The sequence below is a fragment of the Apaloderma vittatum genome, unplaced genomic scaffold (genome assembly GCF_000703405.1).
Source record: "Apaloderma vittatum isolate BGI_N311 unplaced genomic scaffold, ASM70340v1 scaffold1756, whole genome shotgun sequence".
Classification (NCBI taxonomy): domain Eukaryota; kingdom Metazoa; phylum Chordata; class Aves; order Trogoniformes; family Trogonidae; genus Apaloderma; species Apaloderma vittatum.
Window position 1 is genome coordinate 10,953 of NW_009721048.1, and position 11,222 is coordinate 22,174.

An 11,222-nucleotide genomic window follows, 5' to 3' on the forward strand; every position below is an offset into this window, starting at 1 on the left:
ATATTATATATTATTATAAATTGAAAGAATAACAGCATTTTAAGACCTAAAAATCCTTCCAGTTACTGAAGTTTTGCATATATAAGTAAGAGAAAAAATTACTTCTCCCCCTTAGGAAAAGCCTATTACCTGATTATATCCTTGCTGGGACTCATTTCTTCCCTAGGCTCAGACAGGCTAAATCTCTCTTCCTGTAAATACCAGACAGTTTGAATTTTTGTATCACTCCAGTGACAGAGGAAGAAAAGACAGCGCTGTTGAAGTGACTACAGGGATGGATGAAGCTCCCAAGAAACACACAGCCTCCAGAAGAGCTCCTGCTTCCCAGTCTGAAGCCGAGACCGTCTGACACAGGCATCACGACCGTCATCTTATTCCTGGGAAGCAGGAGTTACAAAAGATCCAGACGTGTCTTATTTGATTTCGGTCTTAAAAAGGTGGACTAGGCCTTCCAGTTTTCTCCTTTTAGACACGAGTGGAGCAAGAGTTCAAGAAGTTTTGCCTTCAATCCTGATGAGTCTCAGGACATCGAAGTGCTCTGGCTCAGCAGGTGAGGCTTGGGAAGCTCACTGGGAGCCACTGCTCACAGCTGCTGCTGTCTGCGGTGCAGGCAGCACCCTAATTTCTCATCCTGCCTCTAAGCTCCTCCATTCGCACCTGAAGATTTTGGGTTCTAGCACATCTGCTACTCTGTGGCTCTGCTTTTGAACACCTCGAGGAAGCTGAAGGCAGGCAGTCACTGCAAAGGCAGGGGAGAGACAAGTTAAAGGAAGGAGCTCTTGTTCAGAAACAGCTCTGGAAACACTAGTGCTCCGCAGCTGAGGAGAGAACAGAAGTGGATTTTCCTTTCTGCTGCCTCAAAAAGGAACAGAAATGAAGCCATAGACACATAACACAGGGATGATGAGCCTTCAGTTCAAACCACGCTTTTAAGTAAACCTGGTAAACTCCACAGAATCACAAAACTGTTGAGGCTGGAAAAGACCTCTGAGATCATCATGTCCAGCCTATGACCCAACACCATCATATCACCCAGTGCCTGAGCACCCTCTCCATGAGGAACTGCTTCCTGAGATCCAACCTAAACCTCCTCTGACGCAGTTTCAGGCCGTGCCCTCTCGTCCTGTCACTGGTTGCCTGGGAGAACAGCCCGATCCCAACCTGACTGCACCCTCCCTTCAGGCAGTTGTGGAGAGTGATGAGGTCCCCCCTGAGTCTCCTCTTCTCCAGGCTAAACACCCCCAGCTCCCTCAGCCTCTCCTCACAGGACTTTCCCTCCAGTCCCTTTCCCAGCCTCGTTGCTCTCCTCTGGACCCGCTCCAGCCCCTCCATGTCTTTCTTGAAGGGAGGAGCCCAAACCTGCACACAGGGCTTGAGGCGAGGCCCCGCTTCATAGCAAACCAGCATTTGCTCCCCAAATGAACGATCGCCTAGCAAAGCCGTTACTGAAGGCTGAATCGGTAAAGCTGTGTTTATATTCCATTTGCTGGCAGTAACGCTTATGCTTATATGTTATGGGGTTCAGTTAGCCGATCTGATCAGCTCCTCATCCCACCAGCAGTTATTGCGAGGTTCTGCCTATCTTCTCTGCCTGACAGAACTGGACACAGAGACACTTCCTAGATGGTCAGAAATAACAGAGCCTGGATTAATAAAAGGAAATGTGTGGTGCTAACTAGAAGACTGGTGCAAATAAACATTCCTTTCACAGAACTTCTTATCGTCATCTTTAGCATATCTGAACATTGCCAGCCCAAGAAACACGTGCCAAGGTCATTCCTAAATCTTAGTTTTGTATGTGTCAGCTGTTGCAAAGCCATCTGCTAGGCCAGTTGTTTCTGGAATACAGAACGATTTCTTAGATTATATATTCAGTCTGAAAGTTCATATGCCTTTTCCTCACTTTCCTGTGTTTCTCCATTTATTTCTTATGCATGATTACTAGATGCAGGCTGGTATCCATCATACCTTTTTTAATATCATACACAGAAATAAATTATCATATCCATTCTTTGATTAACATTTTTTTTCCTGAAATTCAAACTTGGCAAGATTAGCAGCACTGACATAATGAAAACAAGCAAAACATGCTATTTTTTTCAAGTTATGAAGAAGTTTGAAGAGGCCTGTATATCCAAACACACATGATAAATATATATCACGAACATAAGTTTAGCACAATTTAATTGTAACAGTAATACTGTTACTAGTAGTCTGTAGAGCACCATGAATTTAAATTCTCCTTGGAGCTGGCAGCCACAACATACACTAAAACCCAGCTTCCATCAGGGATTGCATAATGTACCATGAAAGTTTAAGTCAATCCTGAATTCTGGATTCCTAAGTCTGTCCAACACAACCCCCCTGCTCTGTTGATACTGGTGTTTCTACAATTATGTTGACTGTTCAGCTGGCTTATCTGATCAAAAACTATGCCTGCAAAGAAGCTGATGATACAGGTGAAATAAAATTCAACAGGTTTAGACCTGGGGTAATGACTTCTCAGAAATGCTGGAAACCTGCTTCTATAAAAATAAGGCCTGAGCAGAGACAGAATAGGTTACACCTCAAAACATCACTAGGCAATGCTTAGAGATCTATGTTACTGTTGCCTGTGCTGTAATGCCATTTCCTGGTTTATGGTTTTTAATTTGTGATTTTTCTGACAAGGACCAAATTATCAAACATGCAAAAACATCATTAATGATATCACAGCAGATAATTTCTTCTTGAGAGTAAACAGATCTTTACCAACTCAGCATTTCAAAAAACAGCTAATGATATCACAGCAGATAATTTCTTCCTGAGAGTAAACCGATCTTTACCAACTCAGCATTTCAAAAAACAGATTTGAAATGAAGTTCTGTTGAGACATATCATTTGCTACTTGGAAAACAAAGCTGTTGATGCCTAGCATCTTCCTTCTGTAAAAGTGTTTCTGAGTTTCCACTTATATGTGCTTACTATAATTCAGAAGAGAAAGAAGTACAGATTATATTATGAATTTGTTGTGTAAAATAAGTACAGAGATTTTAAATTTCAAATTTGAAACTGAAAAACTGCAGCCAGCATTATAACAGATACTTAATATTTTTATGACATGAATCATACAACTTTATTTATACATGCCAAGATCTTCGCATATTACCCATATTTTTTATTAACATTAAAAATGCCTTACTTGTTTGCAACCAAACGCATCACTGTCCAGTCCTTTGGAAACATCTCTGGTCGTATTAGTATCCGAAATACAGTGAAAATCTGCAGCAGGAAATCCTTTGGAAGGAAAAGAAGTGGTCATATGTCTTTGTTGCTTTGAGAAGAGCTGTGAGCTTTAAAAATATTTTAATCAGAGACAAAAAAAAAATCACTACAGAAATAGCAGAATTGTATTTATTTTCAACATAGATACACCCCTGAATAGTTTTTCATTTCTTCAGTTCCTCAAGAAAGCTTCAAATAGTGATTTGATTCATTTTTTGTAAACAGAGGAAAATAATCTAATGTGCCATTTGATTGACAGCAGTGCATAAGAGAAATGTCAAAGATGCATTTGGTTTCCACCCATACACTTCCACAAATGCGATCCCAAGAACAATTTGCAAATTAAAAAAGCACTTTACAAACACTACACTGTTCTGAATATCTCCTTAATCATGCCAGGTTTTCATCACTTTCAAGATTTATTCTAAAAGCAGCATTATTTGCTGGGAAAGAGAGAGAGCGTAAGGACAATTTTATCATTGAGTTTGCAAAGAGCAGTGAATTTAATAGTGATGCCCAGACCCCTGAACTGTTATCGCAGCTGTCTGTATACAGGTCACTTAACCATCCTGCCTCATTTGGCAAATCAATAAAAATATTGAACTACTTTGGATGTAGAAAGCACTGCTTAAGAGCTTTAAGCATTATCATCTTCTTTGTCATTTAACTCACTAATAAATAACTAAACTAAACTACCCCTCTCTCAGCACACAGTTTTTCAGATTTTCTTTTCACAAATAAAACTACCAACAAGGACAATATTTCTAATAGCCCAACTTGATTGTGTGTAATACTGCCAGTATTTTTTCAGCAAGCAATATGGAGCTTTTGACATCCTGAAGAACATGAGGCAAGTGATTATAAGATGCCCAACAGAACCAGTGTGGTACCTGACCTTGAAATGTTTTGCATTGATTCTGCCCCTGCCACTTGTAGAGAGTTAGCCCAACACACAGATGAGATGAAGATACAACCAAAAAGTACTAGATAATTTTGAAAACCGAAATAAATTCTCAAGTGCATTTACTGAAGTGGAGATGACGGGCATTGCACAACAGATGTCTTTCATTAGAGAATCACTGCAAAGAGGGACGAACACAGGCACTGGGAAAGGCAGCTGAGATCCCTGCTCCCACCCACCAGAGAAGATTACGTAAGAGAGACAACCTGTTTTCTGAGCAAAATGCCAAAAAATTATCTGTATTAAAGAGTCTAAACAATACTCATTGCAGATAACAAGACTGTTCGAATGCAGGTGACCAGCTTCCCAGATAAACAGGTAGCTCTACAAGCAATGTGTTTATGCCAGACTGCTTTCCTATAGCTTTGCACCTTGTATGAAATTTCAATGCTTCTGCCTGCTTCTTTTTTTTTTCTCCCTTTCCTGTGCTGTATTCTCTGAAGCTCTGTGCCATAATCCCAACAGTAGGGCAATGACTCGAATGCTGCCGTACGTCATCTCACACCATCATCCCAAATTCTCCCATATCCCATTTTTATCCTGTTGTCCAGATACCATACATGTTGCTGCTGTTATGGAGCTAACTGCCTGGCTGCTGAAGTGAAGAGATCAAACAACTGCTGTTGGGAAAACAAGCAGAAGTTTAAGGACTTAAAACCTAAAGGCTGTGTGAGGTGTGAACTTAACGTCTTTGAGATCCATGGGCCACTGCCTGCTGAAATTCATCAGCTTGTTCAAAAGTTATTAAGAAAAGAAGGGCAGACAGATCATACATACTTCATTTCTTCAGCTCACTACACTAAAAACAGAATAGATCTTTTATTCCAAGCAAACTTTAGAACAAAGCAAATGTAGACACTAGCATGAAATTTTAAATTACTAAGACCAGGCTAAGTATTTATGATTTTAACAGAAAGACCAGAAATTTTTGTCACCAATTTAGTGATAAGCAATATTAGATACAAGATGCATCTTGAAAAGCCTCAGTAGGACTGCAGATCTCCATTACAGTATGTTAAAAGCATATAAACAAAATGTAGTTTAATTCAAAGCTGAAAAAAACTGAAAAAAACCTTATACCTTATAAAAAACTTGAGAATATCTAGCCAGCTGTATGATTTTCACTGTTTAGCTTCTATTAACAGAAGTAATCTGTAGTTAACTTTTATATTTCATGATTCAATTTTTGTGTATTTGGTAATACATTTTCATAGAAATCCATTATAAGTACGAAGATAACCGAAGGGTAAATTACGAGTTGACTACTCGCCATTAATGTGCTGGCATCCTTCACATGTCAGCCCTGCTAATCAATATTCAGAGCCAGTGTTTGCTCCCAAGGGACCCACCTCCAGATAGGGATTCCATGACACGTCTCGATCAGCACTGCAATGCCTGGCATTTTGCACTGATGAAGCTGCTCATTTTTGTTTCATGATCCAAATATCACAAGACACTACTATGAACTATCATTCATGGAAGATCAATTCTGAACTGCTTCCTTTTCACTGAACTATTCTTTCATAGTTGTATCTGTTCTGCTGAACACACCATAATGATTTAGCAACAGATTTTAACATTTAAAATACATTTTTGCCGGCAGCGTAAGTGAACTAACATTTGGTTGGTTGAGTACAGATATAATTAATGTCTCATATGCTTTCTATCTTAAGAGATATCAAGGAAATAATTTTGTCCTTTTACACACTCTAAATATCATCTCTTAATATTCTTGCCAGTGTACATAAGCTCTAGTACTATCTTACACCACTTAAATAATATCATATTATCACAGTTCACTTTCCTCCAGTAGCAATATTTGCTTGATGAAATTATCAAACTGTGATTACGTGAGAAGCATGGCCTTCTGAAAGACGGAAAGTCATCTTTTCATTTAATCAAAAACTGCCTTGGAATTTATTTTGTATTTCTCTGTAGGCGTGCAGAACCCTCTGTAAAGCGGGTCACACTCTTCACTGGATCTCTCAGGGTGTATCTGTATAGCATTTTAGTTTTGAGTCAACAGCCCACTCGGAAGCTAACTGCCTGATCATCATTGCTTGCTTTGGTTCACACTGCAAAGTTTTCCACAAAGACCTGGCATCAAGTCTTTGTAGAGCACCCCACAGCTTTTTTTGCAGAGTGCCAAGGTGCCCGTAAGAAAGATGATGGTTTCACAGTGAGCTGTGTCTGCCTGGAACATTCCTCCATCCTGCAGCCAAGTCCTTTCCCAGATCCTCTTTCCTTCATTGCTTCCTCAATCTACATCAGAAGCCACCCAAGTATCTGTTTTGTAGCTACTACTCTGCCCCAACACTCATCCTTTCAGAAGTACCACAGGCGAGCAGGGAAGAACGGTGGCTAGAACTGAGCTTCTCCAGCAGAGACATTCTCCATGCCTACGGACCTCAAACAGCCCGAGTCCCAGGGGTAATTAGAGAACAGTGGAATAAATTGCACTTGGGGGTTCACCAACCACCTTAGCTGAGGCTATGAGGCTCCTGAAGCTCCTTTAGCTGGAAGAGAGGGATCAGAGAACTAGTAAGGCTTACACCTATGCCTATGAAATATCTTTTCCTGCATCAGATCTCTCCTGTATATCTATTCTGCCACATTAGGTAGGGTACACTGCGAATAGATGAATGATAATAAGGAGCAGGAGCTTATCTGTTTGCTTTGTCTTCTTTTAATCCATTAAGTAAAAACCCTACAAATATCAACCAAAACCACCTTGCTGCAGTCAAAGCTACACTGTCTTAACACATACTGTTTTTCTCATTACTTTCTCACTTCTCCTATTTATAACCTCCACCATTACCTTTTGTCACAAATTATATCTGAGCTCTTTTGCAGCAGTAAATATCCGCCTACAAGGGTGCCTCTGTTCTATAAACTGCTATAAAATATATTTACTAGAAGAAGATAGTATTTTGTGGTAAGCAAAAGCAGCATACTTTTAAAATAATACTGAAAGATAAAAGGAAGTATTTAAAACTACTGCCTTGTTAAATTTGACGTTTCAAAAGTGAGTGAAGTATAGTCTCTGATGCTACCACTCAGCCATGAATCCCCTGTCATTCCTTTCCTACTTCATTTGTATGTTTTTGAATATAAAATGTTCCTTCTGTCTTCTGCTTTTACAGAAAAAAGCTCTCTCAAAGAACTAAAATAAAAATAGTCACCACGTCAATTACTTAAAGTAAAAATATTTACAAAATAGAGGAGTATGTTTTCAAATATAAAATGTTCCTTCTGTCTTCTGCTTTGTACAGAAAAAAGCTCTCTCAAAGAACTAAAATAAAAATAGTCACCACGTCAATTACTTAAAGTAAAAATATTTACAAAATAGAGGAAATATTTCCATAAACAACCACTTGTTTAAAACATCACTCAGGTGCCTGTCATATAAAAATGGGTACATGCGTACAGAACTGGGTTTTTAGCTAAACCCAGGACACATTCCTTCAAAGTATCCATTTTTCTGTACTGTGATTAACATGCTGGAAACAGCCTTTAATAATCTTGGTATAGACTGTTTAAAGAAAAAAACAAAAGAATAAGAACTGCAAATATATTTTGTTGGAATGAATGACAACCTTCACTCCCCTTTTACCAGTACCTGCATGAGTGAATTTTCGTGGTTTGGTCAGGGTATTTTTTTAATCATATCACACAAATGCTGTGCAAATACATTTAATGCAAGCACTTGACATAGCTGCCTTGAGACCTAGTCTAGAAGAAAGAAATACCTTGTGATACAGTGTCTAATTGTTCAGTATAGACGGTTAATTATAAACAGAGGTAGTCAAAGCAAAAAACCACTGTAGACAGCAATTTCAAGGCCTGGGTTATACTCAGTCCCTTGCAAATCACAGAATCAGATTTGCAACTTGTATCATAGCTTGGGTGAGACCCTTTGATATCACTGACCAGGGGTCAAAAAGAGAATTCAAAAATACAGCTTAAATTCCAAAGTACATACTACCTGAGAAATTAACTACGGCTACTAGTTCGGCCTCTAAAAGCATCTCAGACGAAAAAAAAAAATTCTTATCACAGATATTTACATCTGAATCTTCAGTTACTCATATTGACGTCACCTCCTAAGAAGCATATCTTAAACCAGTACAATATAACAAGGAAGTTCCACACTTGGCTAACAAAGCAAAAAATCCCTGAGCTAAGTGGCAAGATGTTTTAGCCAGGCCAGGTCACACAATCACCTCATGACTGACAGCGGTGTCAGCCTCACGTACATGCTCTCATCTTTCCCTCTTGCTTTCAGTTATACACATTTCAGTGATACTTGATATTTCCAAGTGAGGAAAAAACCCCAATACAATATTTAAGATTCAGAAGAGAAGGAATGCTGCATTAATTATGATCAACCTACTGCCACTGAATCACTGGTGGAATTGATGTTGATTTAATGAGATCTGAGCGGAAATAACAAACTCTGGACTTGAGTTCTTAAGACCTCTATTTTGATAGCTGATGGCACTGTCTATAGCTGCTTTCCATATGCCTCTGTATAATAGTAGGATATATGCATGAGGTGAATTTAAATGTGCCAAATCAAACACCATTTAGGCATTAATTCTAGAGATTTTTCATGTTCTAGAAGCATGAAAGTCTGAATAAACTAAACACTGTATTTCATAGATACATCAAACAGAAATCAAGCTTGAACCCTCTAGGAAATATAGAAATCTAAAACTAGGAACACAGACTTGCTTAGAACTCAAACAGAAGGGAAAATATCTTCAGTAAATAATGCCTAGCTTCTGCAGCATATACTAAAAATTGCCTAAGGATAGCAACTATGCTAGGTGAAAACAGATGCTGTAATACTAGTATAAAAATCATCCACCTTATGTAACTCCTAGGTAGCACTCCTGATAGCCTATGCCATTCTATGATTCTATGATCCATGATAGATAATTTCTCAGTAGCTTTTTCTGCCTTCCAAGCTCAATACGACCATCTTGCTACAAGGAAAAGGGACTAATGAATGGTACACTCTCTTCAGAACAGCTTCAAAAAGTCATCAAGAATTTAAGGAAATGTGAAATTGCACTCCCCTTTTCAGGGCAGTACTTAGGTTTATCAAATGGTAATTTAAGAGTAACATCTAAGAATATACTATTGCACTAGGACATGATTACTATCTAGGATCAATGGCTGAAAAATGGGCATAAGTGATTTCTCAAGATTTCTTGTGTGGATCAAATCTGGTACTATATAAGTTTTTCAGGGTGTAACAGAGTGTTAGTGTGTATCCTAACGCAGGAAGTACTTTTTAAAAAAAAATCCAGGCCTCTCCTCCAAAAAAGAATTAAAAAAATGCTGAATCTCCATAAACCCAGTAAACCCATCAATGGAATTGGTCAAAGCTGCCCTGAAAGAGCTCTGCAGCTACTCTTTCACAGTCAAACTGGGCAGACAGACATTACAAGACCTATAGGCCCTCCTGCCAACTGACTTGCTGCACAGTTAAGAAAAATGGAGAACTAGCTGAATACGCATTCCTCAAGCTGCGTGTTTGCCACTGCCACATATAATTTAATGAATGAATAAACAAACGAATACAATAAATCAAACAAAAAGCCAACTGGCTTACAGGAAGAATCAAGCATAACTGTGCAACTTCAGTGAGACTTTTAAAACTGGCTTGAAGGCTACTTTTATGGATTTAAAATAATTATAGAGGTGTCCCCACCCACCGCTATCCTATCTGCTGTCATTATAGAAGCACCAGAATTCCAGCCCCACTAGTAAGAGTGGATCCCAGTACACATGAAAGCCTGTGAAAAAGTTAGCTAATCTGAAAATCAGATTACATTTAAATACTTAAGTGTTTCATCAAACCACAGGAATATATTAAAGGGAGATAAATCAAAAACAGAAACAAGAAGAGAACAAGTCAAAAGACAACTCTGTCACTTACCCTAAGATCTTCCTTTGTGTTGAAGCTATCAAGAAGCTGTTGATAATGTCTATCAGTCATTTGTCGCAAGAGTGACAACAAGCAGGAGACAAATTCCCCCTGTTCAGACAAGACAAGAACAGAAATATTATAATTATAATTTCTTCTGTACTTGAGCTTAAACTTTCATATTAGATGGGACGTTTTGGAAAAAAAACATTAATTTAGCTATGACACTCCTTCCCATTTAAAAGAAGTTCACAGCTATTTCCTCAAATGCAGTTCTCTTTCTTAGCACAATCTATTTGAAATAATTCCTGAAGGGCTAAACCAGTGAAATTTTCATTTGTGATTTGCTTCCTTTGTATCTGTTTTTAAAACGGATTATTTAGATTGCTAAAATTACAACCTCTTAGTCAACTCAGTTTTGAAACAAATATCAGCAAAAATGTTTTGCAACAATTCTGGGAAGAATACTATTGTTTAGGGAAGAAATTAATGCAGTTAGCTGGGAATTTTTCAAAACATTTTTTCATCACAAACCCCACTATTTGTCAGAAAGAAGCCTCATTTATAGGACTGAAGAAAGTTTGAAAATGTTTTGATCAGATGCTTCCTTGGACCTACTGAGGAATTTCTCATTAAAACATATGTCTAGAAGTTCAGATCAATCAGAGGGCAGGACCATTCTCTCCCACAGCATTGGTTCCTGAGTTCACCCTCCACCATGTCCCACGCTCCAGAACTGGGATGCTCCGGGCAGCAGCTGAGGAACTTAAAACGACAGAATCAAGTGTATTCCAGCTTTTCCCATACAGGTGTCAGACACTTGTCTGATTTTCCTAAGAATGGAGTTATGGACTTAAAACTGCAAAGTTTTGTGTCCAAATACCTGCTCAAAGCAGAGCTAATATTAGATCAGGTTGTGCAGGCACCTAACCAGGCATTTTCACAGAACCATAGAATTGTCAGGGTTGGAAGGGACCTTAAAGATCGTCTAGTTCCAACCCCCCTGCCATGGGCAGGGACATCTCCCCCTAGACCAGGCTGCCCAGAGCACCATCCAGCCTG

General features: G+C 38.8%; 1 protein-coding gene across 1 annotated transcript in view; it reads right to left on the minus strand.

Annotated features, from left to right (window-relative positions):
• The window catches only part of LOC104275286 (dedicator of cytokinesis protein 4-like), a gene marked incomplete at its 5' end in the record, with an annotated part of 45,705 nt that overhangs the window by 7,773 nt on the left and 26,710 nt on the right, over positions 1-11,222 (minus strand). Inside the window, 2 exons of the mRNA XM_009871208.1 lie at positions 3,182-3,276; positions 10,173-10,271. Of these exons, the coding sequence (XP_009869510.1) occupies positions 3,182-3,276; positions 10,173-10,271 (194 nt within the window). The remainder of the gene's footprint in view (positions 1-3,181; positions 3,277-10,172; positions 10,272-11,222) is intronic.